The sequence below is a fragment of the Cebus imitator genome, unplaced genomic scaffold (genome assembly GCF_001604975.1).
Source record: "Cebus imitator isolate Cc_AM_T3 unplaced genomic scaffold, Cebus_imitator-1.0 Scaffold101, whole genome shotgun sequence".
Lineage (NCBI taxonomy): Eukaryota > Metazoa > Chordata > Mammalia > Primates > Cebidae > Cebus > Cebus imitator.
The window spans coordinates 1,257,360-1,282,537 of NW_016107416.1; the positions used below are offsets into that span (position 1 = coordinate 1,257,360).

At 47.2% G+C, this 25,178-nt stretch overlaps 2 protein-coding genes across 3 annotated transcripts in view; one reads left to right on the forward strand and one right to left on the reverse strand.

Annotated features, from left to right (window-relative positions):
- The window catches only part of CYSTM1 (cysteine rich transmembrane module containing 1), a 66,015-nt gene extending 59,236 nt beyond the window's left edge, over window positions 1-6,779 (forward strand). For both annotated transcript variants that reach the window (XM_017536758.2, XM_017536752.2), the window contains exon 3: window positions 6,300-6,779. In XM_017536758.2, coding sequence (XP_017392247.1) covers window positions 6,300-6,406 — 107 coding nt within the window. In that variant the 3' untranslated portion in view covers window positions 6,407-6,779. The remainder of the gene's footprint in view (window positions 1-6,299) is intronic.
- Window positions 6,780-7,499: 720 nt separating this feature from the next.
- The window catches only part of PFDN1 (prefoldin subunit 1), a 59,382-nt gene continuing 41,703 nt past the window's right edge, over window positions 7,500-25,178 (reverse strand). Inside the window, exon 4 of the mRNA XM_017536760.2 lies at window positions 7,500-8,705. Coding sequence (XP_017392249.1) covers window positions 8,622-8,705 — 84 coding nt within the window. The 3' untranslated portion in view covers window positions 7,500-8,621. The remainder of the gene's footprint in view (window positions 8,706-25,178) is intronic.

Genomic DNA, 25,178 nt, shown 5'->3' on the forward strand with positions numbered 1-25,178 from the left:
AAAACCGCATGATGTTTTTCAAGACCAAGCTTTGTACATGCAGCTGGACCAGCAAAGAGGAATGTATGCGCTGCACCAGCACGGCAGGCACCTCAGTTTTTTAGCAGTGCTGTAAACGATGGCCTAGAAAATTATTGAAAATAGCATTTGAAATGTACTGTATGATCTTACTATTTAAGAAACCATACGATGAAACTTACCTCTCTGTAAATTAAGAGTTTATATTTTTGACCTGTCTTAATGATAACCTTTGTTCTCATTACAACATTTTCCTGTGTTACCTAAGGCAGTAGCTGTACAACTCTGTCTTCCTTCTCATCCTTTAGAAGACGAACAGAGGATCAGAGAAGTCCAGTGTCTTACTTGAAATTATGCAGCTCTGGAAGAAGAGAGCCAGGACCTCAGCTGGGGTCTGCCCAACTCCCAAGTTGGTGGCAGGAACATGGGGAAGGTGGGCCCTGGTTTTAACCTCTTCTTTTTTTGGTCATAGTTTTTTTTAAAAAACCCTTCTCTATTTTATTTAAATGAGGTGATAATCTTCTTATAAGAGTGACATGGTCTTTACTGGAAAATACCAAGCACTTCTGGATCTCCAGCCACTTCCCCGGGAATTGTAAGCTTCTAGCACTGGAGCTGAGTTACACACAAGGGAGGCTGACACCTGGGCGCTCCTCCACACACACCTTGCTTGGGCTCCTCAGCAGCCATTCCTTCCCCGCACCCTCTTGTGGAAGGTGGAGGTGTGGCGGGTGGAGGCTGAGGGGCCTTTCACTCTGATGTTGTGACTGTGGACAGAATTCACTCTGTATCTCAGTTGACTGCTGGACCAGGTCGTTCTGAGGCGATGGGCCCTGACTCTCCTTGGGACACTCTGAACAGGGAGAGGTCCAGATCTGGACCTAACACACAGATCTTGGATTTAGAAGGGGAACAGGGGCACAGAGAATAGGGAGGCCTTTCATTCCCTTGATGCATAGCCACATTTCAGATCACATGCAGCCCAGATGCTATCTGATTTGAACCGAGCCTGATCTTAATGTGCAGTGTGAGCACTGGGCTAAGAGGCAGGAGGGTGCGGTGACAGGCCAGGACCTGCCTTTAATTCACCATGTGACCTCAGTGAAGTTATTTCTCTTTGAGCTCAGCATCCTCTTCTTACCAAAAAATGACTGCCCAAGGTGGTCCCCAAGGCAGTTCTGACTGTAGTCCTGGCATCTGAGAAGTTCTCAATTGTCTCAGTATCGACAGTCAACCCTGTTCTAGTGGCCCTAGCAGCCCTCGCCCAAGGATGAGACTACAGAGGGGGCTGGCAGTGCAGCCTTGTCAGGCTGGCCCAGCTTGTCCAGATCTACTAGATGTTTTTTGTTGATTATCCAAAAATTGTGCTATTGGGTCTACTGTTCACAGGATTGATTAGGGGTAGGCAGGGCTAAAGTGCAAGCAGACCTTGTGCTTGAGCCCAGGGTAGACATGGGATGGGCCTAGGGCTTATCTAGAAGATGACCCACTCACCTGGGGTCCCCTAGCCTTCTCGGAAGGCTTGGTCTTAGCCTGGGGATAGCTGCTTGGTTTTATCCAGGGGCAGCCTCCCTCCCAGGATGGTGGCAAATGTACTTCTGAAGACCTATGAGCAAAGACGCATATACAGCTCAGCGAGCCCTCACCCTTTCCAGACCGATCCATGTAAACACTCACACCCCTCCAGAGAGCCGTGGCTGACTAAATGCTTGTTGGGTTGGGCTGCAGTGAGCTGAGGCACGGTTTGATGGGTGAGTGGGTTGGCCAGCTCCCGATCTGTTTCACCTTGGAGTAGGTATTTTGGGACTCAGCTTTACAGAAGAGCCAGGCCAGAGCTGAAGCTGCAGGAAAAGGAGGCAGGAGTAGGGCAGGAAGAGAGGCTCAGGAGGCCCAGGAAAGGCTCTGAGCTTAGGAGACAAAGGCAGCTGCTGTTGTGGAGGCTGAGTCAAGGCTGTGCTGATTCTTTCAGCTCCATATCTGCTTCTCCGTAGAAGAGGATCCTGGAAAGTAGAAGAGGTTCCTAACTCCTCCTGTCTTACCTTTCAAAGACTCCAATGAAAACAACAGACCCGTGATCACCTCTGCCCAGATAACCTCGAAGGACAGAAGCTAGGCTGGTCCCTCTGCTCTTCCTGGTCATCCTTAGCCTATCACTCTCTTGCTCAGCACACAGACCTGGTGCTCACTGGGCTTGAAAAGAGGCACAGTGGCATTGCCCTTAGGACATTTTGTTCTCATCGGTGCAGCCCCTTTGTGCCGGGGAATAAACAATCCCACTGCACTTGCACATCCAAGGAAAGCTGAACTGAAGCCACAAGAAGTTGCATTCTCCTCTCTCCCTCCCCCCTAGGAGCCATCTCATAGCTGTCTTGAGGTTTTTACTTATTTGGAAAATGCTTAAAGATTTCCCCCTCCCTTCCTGCCTCTGCATCTGAGCAGTAAAAGGGCTATCATGGATCCTCTGAAACCTCCTGGAAGGCTGGTTAGCCTCCTTCTGTCGGTCTAGATGCCCAATGTGGGGCAAGGGCAGTTGAGCAAAGACTACAGGTCCTCCTCCCCCTGGCAAAGCCATCATCTCCCCTTGTGGCATTTCTTGGAAGGTGCTGTGACTGTAATTGTCTTAGCAGTTGAGGGCCAGCGCTGGGTGCCCATCACAGGTCTGGGCCGTAAGGGGCCAAGGTGCTGCTTCACTCCTGGAGCAAGAAGGCTGCAGGCATCAAAACCCTCTGGGAGGCTCTGGTCTTTCTGTTTGCCTTTCCTGCTTAGTTCTCTTGGGTTGGAACTGGTACAGACATGCACAAACAAGAAGGACCTAATAAGGCTCAATTACCACATCAAGGCACTCGATTAATCATTCACAAAGTCTGAGCCGTGCTGGTGAAGGTTTCAGGTGCCAGAATGGGACTGAGAATAGGAACCTTCACCTGAGGCTTGTACTCACATTTCCTGCAGGTCATCCCTGCCCTGACCTCTGTGGGGACTGGAGCCCCACTTGCCCATTGTCTGCCAGGAACCAGGTTTCTGAGTAGCCCATGTGAATGTCACCTCTGCAGCTATACAATACAGTAGTCCTAGATCCTGGAACTAAGGGGACGACTGATTGGTGTGTCTGGTGGCCAAGGTTGCAGTGGGCATTGGTGGCCCCAGAGAAGACCACAGGGCTTGGTGGACATTGTCCATCTATCATTTCTGCTTCCAGCTTGAAGGCAAGGAGGTGGGAGATGCCCCTGCCAGAAGCTGCTCAGCTCTTCCTAAAGCTACTGCGCATCTGATACCTGAGCTTCCTGGGCCTTTCTGACCTAGCCTGGGCTTCTAGGCCACACCTGTTTGCTCACAGGCCTCTCCCTGCACATTCCCCACCCCACACTTGTGCTTGCATCCATGTGACAAAGCTCTGGGTGCCTGCCCCTCTGCAGGCACTACACCAGGCTGGGGCTGAGAATACTGAGGGTTGGTTCAAAGGGCAGGTAACAGGCAAGCCAGTGAAGGGTCCCCCACTCCACCTTTAGTTCCCTGGGAATAATCTCTTTTTATTTTATTTTTATTTTTTGGGAATAGTCTTTTCTTGCCTGGGGCTGGTTGAATAGGGTGGTAACTAGTTAGCGAATGAGGGGTGAGCCTTTTGGCACCGATGCTTATGGAAGGAAGCCAATGCTTAAGACCTCATCAGGAGCTGGAACCCAGCCCGTCCCTAGACTGGCCACAGGGGGGCACTTGATCTCCAAGAAGTGGCTGGATCACAGCACTGACAGCGGGCACCAAAACCTCTTCTCAGGTTGGGCACTGACTGCTGCCGACAGGTCTGGAAACGTGGTGCCTCTTCCCACCCCAGCCCCTCCATTGCTCTTTTGACCCCTCTCCTTTTTTTCCTTCTTTTTAAAAAGGTTTATATTTTTTAATATTTACAGAAGTTGAGAGAAGAGTTGCCGAGGTTCTGTCCTCAGCTAAAGGTGAAAAGGTCCTAAGGGTTTGGGGGAACTTGGTGCTCCAGGAAATAAGACTCGGGTTTCTAAGGTATGTGTGGGCACTCAGTGCCCCTGTCATGGCTGTCACAGCCCTCTGGTTTGAAGTCCTCCATTTTGTAGCTGCTGTTTCAAACCTCTGTCAGCGCTGTCTGGGAGTCATGTGCTCAAGTCCCCAGTTCCCCACGTTTCCGAGTATGTTATGTGAAAGCCCCGGCAAGGACGGACCTGATTAAACTGGAGAAAGGTGGAGCAGGCAAGACTAGGACATTTTTGTTTCCCCAGCTAAGCTGCCTGAGGTTCAGTGGCTCCAACAGGAGAAAGGCACGGCCGCCACCTCAGCCCTGTCCCTGGGGGCTGGGGAGAAGGGGAAGCAGTGAGGAGACTGATGTCCTGATGCCCACACCCTACACGGTAGTCATGAAGACTGAGTGGTCCCGTGTCCAGAAGGCCCTCAGCACAGGTCCTGGCACTTGCAAATACCTCAATAAATGGTAGCTTAAGAGAGTCTATGGGGCCTCTCCCACTACAGCCAGGCTTCAGCTGAGTCTCTGGCCTGAAGCCCAGGATGGCCTTCACATGAATCAAGCAGGCTATTTCTAGAGCTGGCAGGGGAGGGGGCTTTCTGTCCCAGGGGCAGGCAAGCCAATCCTGTGACAGGGAGAGCACAGGAAGAGGTTATTCAAGGCAACCTGCATGCCATTGTATTCTGGTTTCCCTGTCCAGAGTTGCCCATGCAGGATCCTGTGGTGAGCAGGCCATCCCGGCAGATGGAAGAGACAGTCTGCCTGGGGCTTTCCTGCTGCAGTGACCCCAGGGTCTGGGGTGCCCAGGCTTCAGTGGGCGGGTTAGGCTCTAGCTGGGTGTGAGAAAAGACTTTGCTGTAGCCCCAGTCACCTGTTCTCTTTCTGGTCCCTTTTCTATCCCAGTTAGGCCCGAGCAAGCCTGGCTTGCCAGAGGCTTTAGAGCCATAAAGGCCTGGGTCCAGATCCTGCCCTTGCCTCTGCCTAGTCACATGTGCTTCGACAAGAGACCTAACCTCTCTAAGCCTCGAACTCCACAGGCAGTGATGGTAGTATCTACTTCAAGGTTGCTGTGAAGACGAAATCAGGTACTGGACCTTAGGAGAGGCCTCAGAATAAATGGGTCATTCATCCTCTCCCTTTGAGCAGGCTTTCCTGGTAAAGGGTCATCTAGACCCAGACCTGTGTTGCTGAAGAGGGCCAAATGAAAGTGGGCTGGGATTAAACCTTTGCCACAAGAGAAGGAAAAGGAACATGTCCATGCAGTGGAGGACAGCTGATACAATGAGAGGACCTGGAAAATCTCCTACTAACCCATCCAGCATGCTCTGTAATAGCAAAGACACCAGGCTCCAGAGAGAGGGGCTGCCAAGAGAGAGGTCTCAAAACAGATACAAAACACAAAAAGAAAAAGCCGCCAAAGGACTAGTTTAATAATTGATAAGATTCACGCATTTATAAACTCTGGAAAAATGAAAAATGCTTACTGCTTATGAGTTTGATGACAGTGGTTGGTTGGAGATTTTTTTTTCCCCCCAGTGGCCACGGATTGACTAGCAGCCATTTAAAATATGTCCTTATGGGAAGAGAAGCTAATGCCTGCCTCAAGTTAGCTGACAAGTGGCAGGTAGTTGGGGTCCTTCTTGACCTGTGGATTTGCTTAGCACTCAGATCTCTTGATAGAGCACTTAGCCCTGACAGGACTCAAGTTTCCAACTCCATTTGGAGGAAAAGTGAGCATCCCAGGCTCCAGCTGCCCCATATCACTCGGCCAGGTTTTCATCCCTGCCTTCCTTCATCCTTTCTATCAAGGTATAGAGGTCAGGGGCAATTCTGAAATTGTGTATTGCCCAGGAGTGAAAAACCAGGGCTCTTGATTATTCTTTGAGGGTTTAAAGCCCTCTTTTTTTAAAGGAGATTTTAATTCCTTTTCCTCTGTTACTCTTGGGTGATGGCTCAGTTGTATCTCAAGAAATGCCCCCCAGTCCCCCTGAAGGGGGAGGACATGCTACCTGGTTATAAAGTTATCTAAGTAGGGTTGGCCATTCTGCAAGTTCCATAGTACTTGTCCCTGTGAGGGTGAGAGTGTCATGAGTCTGGAATGGAGAGAGAAAGCAGCTGAGCTGAGCCACCCTCCCTCCTTTCAGCAGCAGCAATGGCAGGAGCACGGAGATCTTGCCAGCCTGCCCAATGGCTTCCCCCTGCTATAGCCTTCCCGTGGTCCTGGGAGGCTAACTTTGCAGGACCTGGGGTTTGTACCAGTCCATTCTCACCCTCTTGCCCCTTCTCCCTCCAGTGTATGTGGTAGAAGACCAAAGAAGAGATGAGCTGGGACCATCCACCTGCCTCACAGCCTGCTGGACTGCTCTCTGTTGCTGCTGTCTCTGGGACATGCTCACCTGACCGGCCCAGCCGTCCGGTCCTGCCAGCTCTGCCGCCACCTCTGATAGGTGTGCCTGCCCCCGTCTCTTCTGATTGCTGTAACACATGACTAGCTCTGCACAGACATCTCTACCTTCACCACTATGGGGTTCTAGATTAGTGGGGGTTGCTGCCGTTTAATTCAGTGACTTGATCTTTTTAATGTCCCAAATCCATTTCTTATTGATCTTTAAAGATGTGCTAAATGACTTTTTTTTGGCCAAAGTCTTAGTGGTGAAATATATAGTTATAATTTTTAAATTATACGTTCAAGGTAGTGGCCAAATGTAATACACCATGGAATGATTTCTCTGCTAACACCCTGTATGTTTCAATAAATTTGTCCAAAGCTCAACTGTCTAAATGATTGCAGGTCTAAGCTAAGCCCCCTTGAGTCTGTGTTTGTCTCCTGGACTGTTACCATTTCTCACTACTCACCTGTTCACTAAGGCTTATAAAATTTGGGTATCTCAGCTAGTGGTCACCATCCAGTATATGACCAGCAGCTAGTCTAACTTTTTATTCTGGCGGTGATGCAAACAGTGCAGGTGCTACAAGGAAGGACCTGAGGTTCTGAAGCCAGGTGTCCTCCAGGCGGGTGATGGGTTCCTGGTCCAGCTAGCACTTTCCCCCAGTCCCACTCAAAGATGGGCTCAGGGAGGAGTATTTGCCACGACAACTTACACCTGCCTTTACCCAGTGCCTAGGAAAGGGCCTTTTGGTAACCAGGGGCTGCCCCTGGAGTGGCTTCCAGGCCTGCTCCCTAGAAACCCAGGATCCTACAATCAACATGGGGCCATACCAGAGGTTTTCTTTTTTCACTGTAGTCTCCCACCTCTCACCCCAACTAGTCAGCCGTGCCACTCATCTCATCTTTGGCCACAGGGTGGCGCCAGGCTGCCATAGCAGCAAGCCTGATTTTCCTCCTCCAGCTGGTCCACCCAGCCCAGCTGGCCAGAGAGGCTGCAGCTGACAGCTCCCTGCCGACTCTGCCTTCCTTCTGAGGCAGTGGATGTGCTGATAAATGTCTACCAGCCTCTCTTTAAAAAAAAAAAAAAAAAAAAACCCAGCCATGTTTTGTAGCATGTCCTACGTCTTATTTCTGTGGTGTAAGCGTTCCCACTCTGCCATGGCTGATTTCAAGTTACCAATGTGATGTCACTGACTGGAGCTGGGAAGAGCAGCACAGGACCTGCCATCATGTGGGATTTCTGCCACCCACACACAATAGGTCCAGCCCCACAGATCACAGTCAGTGCATAGATAGATAGAGCACAATCATGGTCAAATGTAGTAATATAATTAGGGATGAGTTTTGAATATTTATTGTCCTTGTTTTTAACCTAATTTGCACATTTACATAATTATAATGGCTGTGTTCAACAACTGGCTTGCAACAAAATTCTTAAAAATTGAATAATTGGCCCACCTGGGCTGGGACGAGCCAGCTGGAGCATACTGCTGCCCTCAGCCTCTAGGAGGCCTCAGGATTACAGCGTCCATCTTATGACATTGGCCTGAAGGAGACAGTCTTGGAGGTGCTGCTGTTGAACTTCCTTTTGGAATGTATAGGAGGAGGCAGGAAAAGGAATCTAGGCAACTGCCATCCAGGGACTGCTATCCTGTTCACTTATTCAGCTGTGAATGTCAGTGTTCTTTCTTCCTCTTCTGTCTACTACATGCAGGCCCGGAAGCTGAGGGGTTAGTCAAAGGTACAGGAAGGGAAAAGAGAAGAGGGCAAGAGCCCATCCCCCAAGGAAGGAAGGGCTTCAATGCAGAGGGAGCAGGAGCTGAGGTGGAGACGGCCACTGCCTCTCTAACCCTCTGTTCCATCCCTCAGCTCAAGAAAAGCAGGCTTAGCAGAGTGGACACTTTTTATTGGTCTGGCTGGCATGCCTAGTGGAAAGCTCAGGCAGAGCTTCCTATCTGCCCTGGCTCCCATCTTCCCTTCTCCTGGGAATTCATCACACACCCTGAGAGGGAAGAGTGTCTTGGGCCAAAGTGGGAGGTAAAGCCAGGGTAAAAACTCTAGGGCTGAGAAGCAAAAGGGGCTCAGGGTGATGCAGAAAATGTGACGTTGCCAGGCCATCCAGATGAAACATCCATGGGGCAGAGGAGGAGCTGTTTCCCTGCAGAGACTCCTCTGCCCCCACCAGGAATGGGAGGGGCAAGAGGAAGAGCTTCCCCAAGAGGCTTCCTACTGGGCCCTTCGTGCCATCAGCATCTCCCTGATGTTGTCCTCAGCTTCCTTAACGCTCCGCTCCAGGTAGGACTTTTTCTGCTGCAATATGAGAGACAGACAAAGGTTAGAACCAGAGTGAATGAGCCAGGCTGGAAGACGCAGCTTTTATGTCCAGTGGCTAGGCTTTTCCTTTGTGACTGGTAACTTCCAGGAGCATAATGGGAGCCAGGTACACACACCTGGCCACAGTGCTCCCCTCACCTCTGAACCCATGGACAGCAGGGAGGAGATGGCTTTGGTACAGGAAGCAAAAGCATTATGTGGAAGACAGGCAGTAGCACTCTTCCCCCAGAAGGAAGTAGACTCTAAAAAACAGGCGTCTTGGTACATGAAGTTATCCCAGACAGACAAAGGCCAGGAAATTCCAGGACAAGGCTCCTGTCCTGTAACAGACTATCTCCTCTCAAGGTTTTCCACGGTCTGGGCCAGGCTTCTGTAGCCACCACAGCTATAAAATGGACGGTGCATGCCCTGCCCCATCCACAGGAATATGGGCTGCTCTGAGGGCCGTGGGGCTGTCTCACGTCACACTGAGTGGGTGAGTCAGGAGGCAATCTGCTTTTCTAATGAGACTGCTGCCTGCCAGGAATCCAGGACACTGACACACTGAGGAAAGCAGACCTTTTGGAGGCTTACCTTCTAACTCATCTGGGTCCTAAATTTAAAATCTCAGCTTAGACCATGAACTTTCACTACTTTCAGGTGCCAGGATTACAAAGATTAGTCAAAGGAAATGATGTCTGTGCATTATTTGCCCTCTGCTCATCCCAGAAGTATGGCGATTTTACCACTGGTCCTTGCCCTGAGGACATAGTTGTGGCTGTATTCCCAGTTAACAGACATGAAATGAAGCCTCCCTTTTTGAGGAATACTACTCACGTCCTGAGGGAATACTCAGAATTATCACACCTCCCAGGACACAGGTGACTGAGCCACACTGGAACCACTAATGCAGTCACCCGCACAGTCCAGGTGCAGCCGAGGCCCTTCTCTCATCTCAACCCCCTTCACCCAAGCACCTGTTGATTCTGTTCCACCACTAAAGTGCCCACAGGACTCGGGGAAACAGGGAGAGGTTGAGGCAGAGGCCAAGTGAGCTCTCTGTCCATTAGTTGTTTGTTTGTTTGTATGCTTTATTTATTTATTTTTGAGATAAGGTCTCAGCTCAGAGCACAATGGTATAATCATGGCCTCTACCTCCCACCTCAGCCCAAACAGCTGGGACTCTAGGTGCACTGGGACTACCAGTGTGCACCACCATGCCCAGCTAATTTTTTATTTTTTGTAGAAATGAGGTCTCACTGTATTACTCAGGCTGATCTCAAACTCCTAGACTCAGGCAATCCTCCCTCCTTTGTCTCTCAAAGTGCTGGGACTATAGGCGTGAGCCACTGCACCTGGCCATTTATTAGATGATACATTTAGAGGCTTTTTCCTACAGAAGCCAAATGTAGCATACACAAATCTTTATCAGTTCTTCTATGAACCTCTGATTCCTATCTGTCCTCTCTCCCTGCTTCAAATTTCCTTAAGGCTACAAATAGCCCTCTCTATTCATCTCCCATCTGTCTAAGTTGCACACAATTCTTTGTGACACAACAGGAGCTCCCTAAGAACTCCTGGTGGCCAGACACCGTGGCTCCCACCTGTAATGTCAGCACTTTGGGAGGCTGAGGCAGGTGGATCACCTGAGGCCAGGAGTTCAAGACCAGCCTGGCCAACATAGCAAAACTCCGTATCTCTGCAAAACATTAGCCAGGTGTGATGGAGAGCACCTGTAATCCCAGTCACTCGGGAGGCTGAGGCAGGAGAATCACTTGAACCCGGGAGGTGGGGGCTGCAGTGAGCTGAGATCACGCCATTGCAATCCAGCCTGGGAAACAAGAGCAAAACTCCAATTCATGGTGACCGTGATAACAATTCAATTAAATGCCCACAAATGTATATTATTGCTAAGGAATTTTAATTACATTGCTAAGCCAGATATAGTCCTATCACTGTGATATCAAAGTGGGAACTTAAACTTCCTTTATTAAACAACTCTTTTTTTTTTTTTTTTTTGAGATGGAGTCTCGCACTGTCACCCGGGCTGGAGTGCGATGGTGCGGTATCAGCTCATTGCAACCTCTGCCTCCTGGGTTCACACAATTCTCCTGACTCAATCTCCCAAGCAGCTGGGATTACAGGTGCACACCACCATGCCTGGCTAACTTTTTGTATTTTTAGTAGAGACAAGGTATCACTACGTTCGTCAGGCTGGTCTCAAACTCCTGACCTCCTGACCTCCTGACCCACCCACCTCGGCCTCCCAAAAGTGCTGGGATTACAGGCGTGAGTCACCTCGCCCTACAGATAAACAACTCTTAGACTTTTAACTGGTGAGCTGAAAAAACGCAAATACTAGTAAGCCCTGACAGACCCTAAAGAATGTATGTTCACTGGGTGTTGCACAGAGGGGAGCAACAGCTCAGTGCCACACACCACCTGGGCACCCTGTGGACCCCATGGGAATGCAGGGGAAAGGCAAGTGGAATAAGCCTGCTTCTCCTCCTGCAAAAGTCAGCCAGGGCCCAGGGACTCTGGTCTGTTGCATTCGGTCTCTGCCAACTTGCTGCCACAGCTGGCAAAACCATAAACTTGGAACATCAGCAAGAGCTCTTCTGCCCTCTGACCCAGGCCAAACTCAGGCTGTGACTCTCAGCTTTAAAAATTCCTTATTCTGTAAGATCTCCGTCTTCTAACACTTTCATGAATTTTACCACTGCATATCCTCAAGTCTTCAGGTTTCCAAACAATGATGCAAATTAACATATCTAGCTATGTTTTTGTTTCTAGAGATGTGGTCTTGTTATGTTGCCCAGGCTGGCCTCAAACTCCTGGGCTCAAGCAATCCTCTTGCCTTAGAGGCATGTGCCACTGCGCCGGCTTCATCTATAAATCTTTAATTAGTTTAAATAAACACAATAGACATTCTTTAAAAAAAAAAAAAAAAATTCCTGACATCCCTAACATAGTGGACCTTTCTAACTGTATTTCAATAATTCCTGTCTCAGTCCTCAAGCATATTTAAGCCCAGAAGACTCTCATCATAATCAAACTCAGACCAAGGCACCTGTTGTGGGTTAAACTGAATTTGACAAAAAGATATGCTGAGGTTCTAATCTCTGGTAATTAGGAAAGAGGATCTTTGCATATGTAACTAAATTAAGATGAGGTCATATTGCATCAGGGTGGGCCCTGAATCCAATCATGAGTGTCCAAACAAAGCCATGTGAAGACAGGGACACATGCAGAGGGAAAACACTGTGCTGACGGAGAGGGAGATGGGGAACACAACTACAAGTGAAGGAATGAATGCCAGGGTCTGTGGGCAGCCACCAGAAGCCAGAAGAGGCAGGGGCGGGCTCTCCCCTCGACCCTTCACAAGGAGCGTACCCTGCAGCACCTTGCGTTTGTTGGGTTTCTGGCCTTCAGAACTGTGAAAGAATACATTTCTGTTGTTTGAAGCCAACAATTTGTGATAATCTGTTATGCAAGTAGAAAACCAATACAATACCTGAAATGATGGATGCCCCCAGAGGTCAATTCTACCACAATTATTTGGGGATAAATATGATCCTAGCTTATAAAATTTTAGAGACAGTTGCTCAGGCCTCTGCAATTCAGTGTGGTCAGAGCCATGGCGGGATCGGTCCCGTGAGTCCAGAAGAACCTCGGGAGAGCTTCTGTCTCCAGGGGTGTCTTAGTCTGTTTGTGTTGCTCTAAAGGAATACCTGAGGTTGGGTACTTTATGAAGAAAAGAAATTTGGCCCACAGTCCCGTGGGCTATACAAGCATGGCACATCTGCTTCTGGAGAGGGTTTCTGGCTGCCTGTAGAAGGCGATGGGGAGCCGCCTGTGCAGAAATCATGTGGCCAGAGAGGAAACGAGAGAGGAGGTGCCAAGCTCTTTGCAACAGCCAGTCACCAAAGGAACTAAGCGTGAGAACTCACTCACTCCCATGAGAACGGCACCAAGCCATACATGAGAAACCCGCCCCCACAATCCAAACACCTCCCACCAGGCCCCACCTTCAACACTGATGATCAAACTTTTTTGGGGGGGGTGTCCCGAGGGACCGAATTTCAACATGAGACCTGGCGGGGGGCAAACAAACCATACGCACACTACGGCAGGGCCATCCTTCATTTCCAGTGCGCTGCTGTGCTCTTGGGTAAGGGCACTAATGCCATATAAAAGGCTCCAGCCTCATGACCTACTCACCTCCCAAGTGGCCCGACCTCCTAACACTATCACCTCAGGAGTTAGGATTTCAACTATGACTTCAGGGAGAAACAAATATTCACACCATAGTATTTTTCAAATTCCAAAAAGCCATGCATGCATGGTCTTGGTTTCAGCTAAGTCTCCGACCTCACCTCCAACAGCTCTTCCCCGTCGCTCCTTCAGCTCCAGCCACACCAGCCTCCCGTGCTGCTCCTCCAATCCACCAGGTATGTTCCTGCCTGGCCTTTGCCTTTGCTGTGCTCTCTGTGTAGTTCTCTTCCCTAGATATTCACATTACTCATTCCCTCACTTCCTTCAGGCCTTTCTCAAATGTCACCTTATCTGCAAGGCCTTCTCGAGTTCATGCTGCCGGATACTCCTCGCCTTGAGTCCAGAGCTCTCTCCACCACAGGAAGCAGCAACTGTCTGTCTGCCTTCCCTTATGAGAAGGAAAGGTCCACAAGGACCGGACTTTGTTCTGTCACCTGATACAGTCCTGCTGTCTAGAAAAATGGCTGGTACATCATAGGAACTCAACGCTTGTTGAATAAGGTGCTTTAGTGTGGGAAATGACGCCTTACTGATGTACACACACTTTTTAGTTTTTGCTCCCAACTTGAATAATCAAGAAACACCCACCAGAGGAAGCAAAGGCAGAAACTGACCGTTTTCCTTCAAGGTCTTCAGCTTTCGGCATTGCCCTCTCACGCCTGCCCCTGGACACATACAGATTTAAAACTCCAACCTATCACTACAAACAACGTCAAGTATTTAAGGTGATGAACAGGTTAACTAGCTTGATTTAGTTATTCTACACTTTATTTATTTATTTATTTATTGTGAGACAAGGTCTTGCTCTGTCACTCAGGCTAGAGTGCCGTGGTGCAATCTGGGCTCACTTGCAAACTCCGCCTCCCAAGTTTAAGCAATTCTCCCATCTCAGCCTCCTGAGTAGCTGGGATTACAGGCAAGTACCACCATGTCTGGCTAATTTTTGTATTTTTTGTAGAGATGGGATTTTACCATGTTGGCCAGGCTGGTCTTGAACTCCTGGCCTCAAAATGATCTGCCCACCTCAGCCTCCCAAAGTGATGGGATTACAGGCATGAGCCACACTGTACCCAGCCCACATTATATTTATAAATCATAACAATACTTTTACTTATAAATTTACACAATTAAAAAATATTGATTTGTAACGTCACAGATCACAATGGGGGCTTGGGATCTGGCCTTGCTTCCACAAACAGAACAGGCCCTAACAGTTAGGTTTTAATGCTTTATCAGGTCAACTTGCAACACTGAAAAACAAACTGCCCCAATTTCCCATGTCCTGGACTCTGAAATCCTTGAGGAACTGCTCTACCCCATGTCAGACTAGGGCTGCCAGGAGCTACACGGGTACAATGACCACTGTGTGAGATCCAGGAGGCATTTGAAATCCACACTTACCTCCAGCAGTCCTGGGAAGGCATGTGCTGGCCTCACTGCAGCATCTTTCTGTCTAGCCAAGCAACTTCCCTTAGAATGCTTTTGCCAGGAAAGTCTCTAGTGGCATCAAACCACAAAGCTCTGGGTGCAGCGACATTCTTGTGGGCCCTTGTCCTGATGACAAACTCTGAGATTTCCTGTGGGGCTGAGCACGACTGGGGAAATGACATTGTTGGAGTTATTGCTCATCAGCCTGAGGTTCTTTTTTCTGGGAGTCAGACTGAGGGGCTGGTGTTTCATTCTCATCCTCTTACCAAGGAAAGAGGCTCCAGTCCCTAGAACTTTCCTGATATGACACAGTCTCTCAAATAGACTTCTGAGGTAATGCATCTTGTGACGCTATCTCTACAGACTTTTTTCTTTTCTTAGGAACTTTGTCTCCAGCTCTCCTTCTCTAAATTAGTTTTCTCTCTCTCTCTCTCTTTCTTTCTTTCCTATTTGTCCTGCCTTGGAGTATAGCAAAGAGTTTTCTCCTCTCTGACCCTCTATTTTCCCATTTGTAAGATGAGGATTTGGGTAATATCAGTGTGTCTCTCCACCCCCACCCCCACCCCCACCCCCACCCCCACTTTTACTTTAGCCATACAACACTTTCTTCAAGTGAACTAAAGACTAAAACAAAATAGGTAAAATGGAGCTCAGAGGAGGGGGCGCCATAGTATGGACGTGTACATGTACTTTAATCTGAATAAAAGTAGCCCTGCTGGCTCATCTCCTGCCCTCCAATCCAGGCTTCAGAGGCAGACAAGGCAGACTTAGGTCCCCTTCTGTTCCTGATATTCTGTGAGAGCTGAGTCCTCAGAGACCCTCTGCTGGGAGTCATGGTTTCTGACCCTGAATGTGACCTGCCTTGGTCACATACTTCTCCCATGTGCTAAATCCACAGCATCCAGCTCCTGGAGACCACCGCCAACTTCAAGCTCTACTATCAATCAAAAACAGTGAAGGTAAAGGCCATCTTCTCACTGTCTCTACAATGACTTCCAAATTAAAAACCCAAAACCTCACTCATTCTCATGTTCGCTCACTGGCAGATCTGTAAAATGGTCACAGGGTGCCAACTGCCCACAATGGGGATGTTTGGCAAGAGGCCAAGAACTCACTGCAGACTGAAGAGGCATGTCTTGACAGGGGACAAGCGTTGGAAGAAGGCAGGGGAAACAAGACAGAAAACAGAAAAAAAGACAGCGAGAAGACACATCAGAGAAGTCAGGATGGAAAATGGGACAGCATGGGCACAGCTGCAGCAGGCAGGGGCAGCGCAGAGCCCTGAGAGCACACGTGCCCTGCGCTGCCGGCCTGGATGGGTGAGGAGCACCACCAGAGGCAGGCAAAACCTGACACCTGAGAGACAGGTCTAAGCAGTCCACGGACATGCCCACTTGTAAACGAATCTGGGTGCATCCACTTCACTAGAGGACACAGCTAAGTATGGTAACCGCTGAGCTACACCGCTGGGAGACAAATCAAAGAAAGAGAAAGCAACCTTAGACATGGAGCAGGAGAAGAAAGAGAAATCTCAGAAGGAGTTACTGTCCCAGCATCTTCTAGATACTTTAGAAATATCCTTTAGAAAAAAAAAAAAAGAAGGAAATATCCTTCAGAGATCTTTCTGCTGAAGGACAGGGACAAAAGACTTGCTTCAGCTGAGCACTGACCTGTTTTTCTCCCAGGTGTACTTTTACCTGCTGCCAGACTGACACTGCTACCATATGGGGTCAGACTCCCAAATCCCATCTATGATCACATGCTGACTAGCACCCCCGACTAGGTCTGCCAAGACGAACCCCTACACCACTCAAGCACCTTACAGCAGATATACACAAGGGGAAAAAATTTTTCTGCAAACAGCAGTGTTTAGCTGCTCAGTACCCCTCAGGTTTAGGTGATCTCTATCTACTGTTGCCCTCCTTAATACATCAGCTTCACGTAAGTCCCAGCCTACCAGACAACCTGGGAAAGACCAGGTAGAAAGCTCAGAGCAAAGCACAGAGCCAGGAGGAGCAACTGTCCCGATGCATATGGTGCTGATCAGGCCTCAGCCAAAGAATCACTACCATCTGCAGGCACCAGGTGTAAAAAGGATGATGACAAGCTAGCAAATCATCTCAAGCGATGGGCAGCTGAAGTTGGAGGGGTGACATTTGGTTCAGCAAAGATTAAGGAAAGGAGGAATCTGGTCAGGATCTTAAGTATTGAAAGCAATGGATCTCCACGTGCAGTCCTCTCCCAGCAGCGTCAGCATCACCTGCAAACTTATTACAAGTGCACATTCTTGTGCCCCAACTCAGACCCACTGAATCAGAAACCCTAGTGATGGAGTCCGGCAATCTCTGTTTTTACAAGTCCTCCAGGTGGTTGTGATGCACGCTAAAGTTTGAGACTCTAACTTTTTGTTCTAAATCAGGAGTCTGCAAACTTTTTCTATAAAGGGCCAGATAATAAATATTTTAGGCTTTCACTGTGGGGTTATCTTTGTTACAACTACTCAGCTCTGCCACTGTAGCACAAAAGCAGTCAGACAATGTGTAAACAGATGAGTGTGGTGCAGATGAATGGGCACAGCTATGCTCTGAAAGCACAGAAAAAGGCAGTAAGCTGGATGTGGCGGGCAGGCAGTGATTTGTCAGTCTCTGTTTCTTAAAAAGATGGAGCTTTAATGGGTAGGGCTGAGTCTAGCAGTTAGAGATTTTTTAATTTCACTGAAAGCTGCCGAATAAAAGCATACATTTCCATCTGTCCATCCTTCCATCCATTCATTCAGCTCACTGCCAAACCCTTTCCCCTCCTTCATCCTTCACAAACCCTGGTCCTTGAAGCTCATGGCATCATGTTTTACCACTGGGGTCCCCCTCCTTGATGCTGAAATCTACTAGTATCCTGGGCACTATCCATCATCGTCCGTGGCCCCCCGTCTTCCTCTCCACCCCTGCTATACCATTCAAGGTGACTTCAACAAGAATGTAGATGACCCATCCAATACCATGGCCTCCTCTCTCCTCACAATTTTATGGTTATCCCACCTCAGCCACCTGGTCCATGGTCATCCCCTAGGTCTTTTCAACACTACAAGCTGCACACCTCTGAAAATGTCAATTTCACCACCACTACCTCATATTCTTCCAGGTCACTTCTATCTGATACTCTCACTCAGCACTTCTTCAACCTTGTCACTCAGAAAGTTGTTCATTATCCATTATGCTTCCATGGCCTTTTCCCTTCCTACCCAGCTTTGCTTACACAGTCCATCATGTATATTTATTCTCCTTATAAATACCCTCTCGGCTATGTCCCTCTCTCCCTCTGCTGCGCTTACCTGGGAAAATGGCAACCTAGGTTAAACTCAACCATCTACCCACTCCATGCCTCACCTGAATGGCTGAATGTTGCTGGAAGAAAATGCTAAACTGTGCTGAATGGTCGCACTTTAGATTCCGGGCTATGAATCCCAAATGGGCGCTATGGAAATTCTATTAAACTTCCTTAATGTGTTCACTGTCTGCTCTCCAAAATAACTATTTCATGCTTTGTCTTGTCTCCTCAAATCTCCTCTCCCTTCTCCCCCCAGCTGAGAAAATAAATCTAATGAGAACTCTCTTATCTTCCCATTACCAAATCTACTAATTGTATGTATAGTATCTTCTTTCTCTACTGTTAAAATTGATAGCATCACTGTACTGTGTTTTCAAAGAAATCAAAATACAACCCTACACTTTGCAAAGCCAAGGTGGGAGGATCACTTGAGGTAAGGAGTTTGAGACCAGTTGGCCCTTGGGCTGTAATTTACTGAACCCTGGCCTAGAATATCACCCACCTATTAGTGAGACTCCATCTCTACAAAAATAAAAAATCAGCTGGGCGTGGTGGTGCGTGTTCGTAGTCCCTGCTACTCAGAGAGCTAAGGTGGGAGGATCATCCAGGAGGTCAAGGCTGCAGCGAGCCGTGATCACACCACTGCACTTGAGCCTGGGTGACAGAGCGAGGCCCTGTCCCACAAAAACACACACATGACCCTTCCACTTAGACACTGATTTCATCCCCACATACCTTTCTCAGAAACTTGACTACTACCATTAACGTTCCTTTCTTCTTAATCTTCTATTTCTTTCTCTGCAAGATCCTTCTTGGTGAGGCCAATCATTTAAAAAGGCTTTCTTTACCTCTCCATCCTCTGTAAGTACTATCTCTTTTCTTCCCCCTCTTTTTAGCAAAACTTCTTGAATCAGTTTTCTGAGGCAGCTACCACCCCTGCCTTCCCTCCTATCTGCTCCTCAGACCTCTTCAATCACACTTCTGCCTCCTCTAATGAACTGGCTATGACTCAAGTCCAGTGATCTCTATGGTGCCCAAAGCAGTGATTACTTCTCTGTCATCTTACCCGAACTCTCAACAGCATTCAACACAGTTCTTGGAACACTTTCTCCTCCTAGCTTTCATGACACCACACTTCTATTCTCCTCCGACACACCTGGCTGCTCTTTCTAAGTTCTCCTTTGCTGGCTACCCCTCCTCTGCTCAACTTCTGAATGCTGCATTTCCCAAGAAGCTGTCCTGGGACTCCTCCTCTTCTCCCTATCTGCACTCTCTCTTAGAAACTCTCATCTCGTCCCGGTGCGGTGGCCCATGCCTATAATCCCAGCACTTTGGGAGGCCAAGGCGGGCGGATCAACTGAGGTCAGAAGTTCAAGACCAGCATGGAGAAACCTCATCTCTACTAAAAATACAAAAATTAGCTGGGTGTGGTAATGCGTGCCTATAATCCCAGCCACTTGGGAGGCTGAGGCATGAGAATTGCTTGAACCCAGGAGGCGGATGTTGTAGTGAGCCAAGATCAGGCCACTGTACTCCAGCCTGGGTGACAGAGCAAGACCATCTCACAACAACAACAATAAAAAAAAACAAAACTCTAATCTCATCTCATAGCTATAAACATTATGATGACTCCAAATTTGTATCTCCAACCCTACCTCCCCTTAATTCCAGATTTAACCTATCCATTTGTTTATAAAACATATCCTCTTGGATGTCAAACCCAGACTTTAAACATGTTTAAAACAAACACAACTGATTTATACTAACCCCCGCCCCCACCCCTCCCTGTCTTCCCCATCTCAGTGAATGGCACTCACCCAACTGCTCAAAGTAAAAATCAAAATGACAAAATATATATATATATATCGGAGCTATCCCTGACATTTTTCAACAACAACCCTACATGGCACATCCCTGATTTTTTTTCTCTTCCTCAAACCCCACATCTTCCATCCAATCCATAAGCAAATCTTATTAGCTTACTTCCAAATATATTCCCAAAGACTGCTCTTGTTTCTACCTAGTGCCACTGCCCCCATCCTAGTCCAAGCCTCTATCATCTCTTGCCTGGGGGTGTGTCGTGGACACTGTCACAATGAACCAAGTTAGCCTCTGCTCAAAAAGCCTCTAATAGTTTCATCTCACACTTAGAAAATAAGCCAGACTCTTGGCTAGGCGAGGTGGCTAATGCCTATAATCCCAGCACTTTGGGAGGCCAAAGTGGGCAGATCACCTGAGGTCAGGAGTTCGAGACCAGCCTGATGACATGGTGAAATCCCGTCTCTACTAAAAATACAAAAATTAGCCGGGCATGGTGGGGCACGCTTGTAGTCCCAGCTACTCAGGAGGCTAAAGCAGGAGAATCACTCAAACCCAGGAGTCAGAGGTTGCAGTGAGCTGAGATGGTGCCACTGCACTCCAGCCTGGGCGACAGAGCAGGACCCTGTCTCAAAAAAAGAAAAAAGAAAAGCAAACAAGCCAGACTCTTTAACTGAGGTGATCAGGCTCCACATGGCCTCACTCCTGCCAACCCCTCCAGCTTCATTACTACTCTGTCTCCCTTTCACTTGCCTAAATAGCTCCAGCAGACTTATTTCTGTCTTAAGACAGGAATATCCCTCTGTGTAATATTTCACTGTGCCCTCCACCTGGAATGTTCTTCCTTGAGATTTTTTTTTTTTTTTAGATGAAGCATCCCTCTTGTTGCCCAGGCTGGAGTACAATGGCGCAATCTCAGCTCACTGTAACCTCTGCCTCCCAGGTTCAAGTGATTCTAATGTCTCAGCCTCCAGAGTAGCTGGGATTACAGGCACAGGCCACCATGCCCAGCTAATTTTTGTATTTTTGGTAGAGACAGGATTTCTCCATGTTGGTCAGGCTGGTCTTGAACTCCTGACCTCAGGCGATCTGCCCACCTCGGTCTCCCAAACTGCTGGGATTACAAGCGTGAGCCACTGTGCCCGGCCTCCTTGAGATACTTTTATGTGGCTGTCTGCTTCTTTTTATTCACATCTTAGCTGAAATTTCATTTTTTCAGAAAGGCCTTCCCCAATTATTCAATTAAAGGAGGTCTCCAGTAACTCTGTAAAGCATTACCCTTACTATTCTTTTTTTTTTTTTTTTTTTTTTTTTCCACTGTCACCTAGGCTGGAGTGCAATGGTGTGGTCTTGGCTCACTGCAACCTCCACCTCCCAGGTACAAGCGATTCTCCCTCCTTGGCCTCCCAAGTAGCTGGAACTACAGGCTCATGCCACCACACCCAAGCTAATTTTTATATTTTTAGTAGAGATGGGGTTTCACTATGTTGGCCAGGCTGGTCTCGAACTCCTGACCTCATGATCTGCCCGCCTCGGCCTCCCAAAATGCTAGTATTGCAGGCATAAGCCACCAAGCCTGGCCTCTTGTTTCTTTCTTTATTGTCTGTATCTCAGTGTAAGCTCCAAAGAGTAGGAATCATGTCTGATTTGATTAATGCTATACCCCAGCACCAAGAACTGGCACATAATTCATCTAAGCAACATGTATTGGGCACTCAGCATTCCAAAGAGCACCAAGAGTAGAGCAGCAAACAAAGCACACACTTATCCCTGGAGATTATACCGCTGCAGGACACACAGACATTCAACTACCATTTAACAAGGGATCTGAGGGAAAGCACGGTCTTTAGTAGAGGAAACATCTGATGGAATAAAGGAAATCACAGAGGGACTTGTGAACTTAGCTCTGAAGGAAGAGCAGGAATTAACAAGAGGAGAGGTGAGAGTAGGGAGAGAGTAATTCCAGATAAACAGAGCACAGCAAGTTGGGAGAACTGAATGTCGACCAGGGAGACTGAAGCACAGAGAGAGAAAGGGTGAGAATACAGACAGAGGCGGCTGGTGAGGCTGAGTGCGATCACTTGGGGTCTTAAGGCACATTAAAATCTCGGAATTTATCTTGAAGGCTGTGGAACACCACTGGGTTTTAAGCAGGAGAGCAAAAGTCAAATTTCCATTGAAAAGAATCTCACTCAGCTGAAGCACAGAGAATGAATGAGAACAGGACTTCCCACAGAATGTCTTATGAGTCATGAATGGATAACAGATGTGCCCAAGATATTGATCCCTCACAGTCCCTGGAGTGGCTGGGCGGGTCCAGGGCAGCCAGAACATCCCTGGGCAGCTGCTTCCAACGTTAAGCACCTTTGTCCAGTTACCCAGTGAATTGTGCAAATAAAATTTTCTGAGTGCTGTACTATTAAAAAAAAAAAAAAAAAAGCCTGGGAAGTACTGGATTAGAGAACACAAGCATGAATGCTAGAAATCTATTAGAGGGCCATTGCAATTGTCTTGGAAAGAGATGATAGTATCTTAGTGGTGACGATGGAGATAGAGGAGAGCAGATAGATTTTTTAAATATTCAGGAGGAAAATCAACAAGAGGACTCCACCACGCCCTTCATCATAACCTTCAGTAGATGACAGAAGCTGGGGAGGAGGATGCCCAGTTTGGGCTTGCACACTGGCTTGAGGTTGCTGCCTCTCACCGAGAGAAGAAATGCAGGAGGAGGACCTGGTATGGAAGGGAAGATTCTGAGCTGTGTTTTGGACATAGTGGGTTTAAGGTACCTGTGAGACATCCAAATGAGATGTGAAAAACTAGATTGGCTCTGGCATTCATGGGAGAAATCTGGGCTAGGGATATAATTTTGCATAGAGGTGGTACTTGAAGTCATGAGAATGGATGAAATTCCCAGGGAAAGAATACAGAATAAGAGGACATAGCCTCGAAGAAATTCAACATTTAAAGACTGGTAGGAAGAGGGGGAACCCGTAAATAATTCTAAGAAGGAGGGAAATAAGTGTCATAGAAACCCAGAGGAGAGTAGTTCAGGAAAAAGAATGAGGTCACTAGAAATCACTGGATATGTTCAAATAGGAAGAGTGACAACACATCATAAATGGTTAGGGGCTGGAAAGTGGAGCTCTACATCAAGTGACCTGTAGCATATCCTGCAACTTAAAAAAGTTGAGACCTGATCCTAACTCCACGAAGGAAAACTAGTTGACATTTTAACTGTTACAGATGAGCCTCAAGAACATGTAATGCAGTGTCAGGACAAATAATGTTAACTCCTATCTTCAATGAGACATTGGGCTTTGTGTATGTCCAACACAAGGGTTGTAGAAGCATCAATAGAATATAATTATGCCCAAGCAAACGATTACTGTTTCCCAGTGTGCATTACTTTTCTTCTGTTTTGCCAATATCAGAAAGTCAAGTGCTCTTCAATAAGGGACTGTCAAAACTCTACAACTCTTTCAAAGAAGCAAAGACAGCAACAAAAAAACCAGTTAGTCCCAATATTTCAGTTTGTCCTGTAAGATTTGTCCTAATCTTACAGGAGCAAGAGGATCAAATCAACAGTGTTTACAGTGGAGTTTGTCCTGTAGGCATGGTAAAGGAGTAGGTGAGTAAGGGTGTGCCTGCTGAGAGAGGAAGTAAGGGTGACACCTTGCATTCTTGGAAGTGGAGGTGTGACTGACACAACTGTGGGGGCAAGACCAACATGCAGGTATGCGTGGCTACCGCCTAGGCAATCCTGATCCTGCTCTCTGCTCTAAGCAATTACTATTTTCTTTCAACTCCAGAATTCCTATTTTCTTTCAACTCAACAACAAAGACAGATATTTCCTCAAAGAAGATATATTATTGGCCAAAACACACATGAAAAGCTGTTCAACATTATTATCATTACAAAAATGCAAATCTTAAAAATCACAATGATAGACTATACCAACTAGGATGACTATAATCAAAAACTGGCTGGATGCAGTGTTGCACACCTGTAATCCCAGCCTTTGGAAGGCTAACATGGGAGAATCACTTAAGCTCAGGAGTTCAACACGAGCCTGGGCATCACAGTGAGATCTCTGTCTCTAGTAAAAATATAAAAACAGAAAATAAGGGTTGGCAAAGATGTGGAGAAACTAGAACCCTCATATATTGCTGGTGGTATAAAACAGTGCAGCTGCTATGGAAAAGTTTGGTAGTTACTTAAGTTAAAACATAAAATTACCATATGAGCCAGCTATTTCACTCTGACATACACACCCAAGAAAAAGTAAAATAGGTATTCAAACAAAAACTTATAAATGTTCAAAGCAGCATTATTTACAACAACCAAAAAGTGGAAACAACCTAAATGTCCATCAACTGCTAAACGGCTAAACAAAATATGGTATATCCATACGATGGAATATTATTCAGACATAAAAACAAGTGAAGTACTGCTACATGCTATAACATGAATGAACCTTGAGACATTAAGCTAAGTGAAAGAAGCCAGACACAAAAAGCCACACACTGGATGATCCATTTATAAATGGATCCAAAATCCGTATATCCAAAACAGACAGAGATAGAAAACAGATGCAGGGTTGTCAGGTGCTGAGGGTAGGAAGGAATGGGCAGTCTCACTGCTTTATACGTAAGTTTCTTCTGGGGGCGATAAAAATGTTCTAGAATTAGACAGTGGTGATTATACAACACTGTGAATTTTATGTTATATGAATTTTACCCCACTTAAAAAAATAATAATAACTCCTACTCTTCTCAAAATGCTGTACCACAAGGGAAAAAGACACTGGCCAGGCGCGGTGGCTCACACCTGTAATTCCAGCACTTTGGGAGGCCGTCGTGGGCAGATCACTTGAGGTCAGGAGTTGGAGACCGGCCTGGCCAACATGGCAAAACCCCATCTCCACTAAAAATACAAAAATTAGTTGGGCCTGGTGGCACACAACTGTAATCCCAGCTACTCAGGAGGCTGAGACAGGAGAATCGCTTGAACCCACGGGGCGGAGGTTGCAGTGAGCTGAGATTGCACCACAGCACTCCAGACTGGGGGACAGAGTGAAACTTCACCTCAAGAAAAAAAAAAAAAATAGACAGGACCTTAAAAAAAAAAAAAGACAGGACATTAAGTCTCTGTGTCTGAATACAGGCATGGCAAGTAATGAATTATTTTCACCAGCAAATCAGTCTGTACTCCACCCAAAAACTTACAGATGCAAACTGGCCAGGGTAAAATAAACTGCCAGATTAATTTCTAAAAACTAATGTGGTAAGCAAAAGCACTAAGCATTTAGATTAATGAGTTAATAAGATACTGTGGGAGAGCCAATGAACAAACAAGAGTAAAAGTTCTATGTGATCACATTACTACTTTCCAATCAAGTAACATATTTACACAACTAAAAAAATAGAGATATGGCAACCGGAAACCCATAAAAGGACCTGGAGACAGTGAAAACAAGCAAGAGCTCAAAGCCACAGCAAGCACAGCTGCATGACTCACAGGCACCTCCCCGGCTGATTTGTATGGGTCAGCAGAGGGCAAAATTGGAGGACTACAAATATACTCCCATATCAAAGGGATATTTATAAAGCTTTCCAAAAATC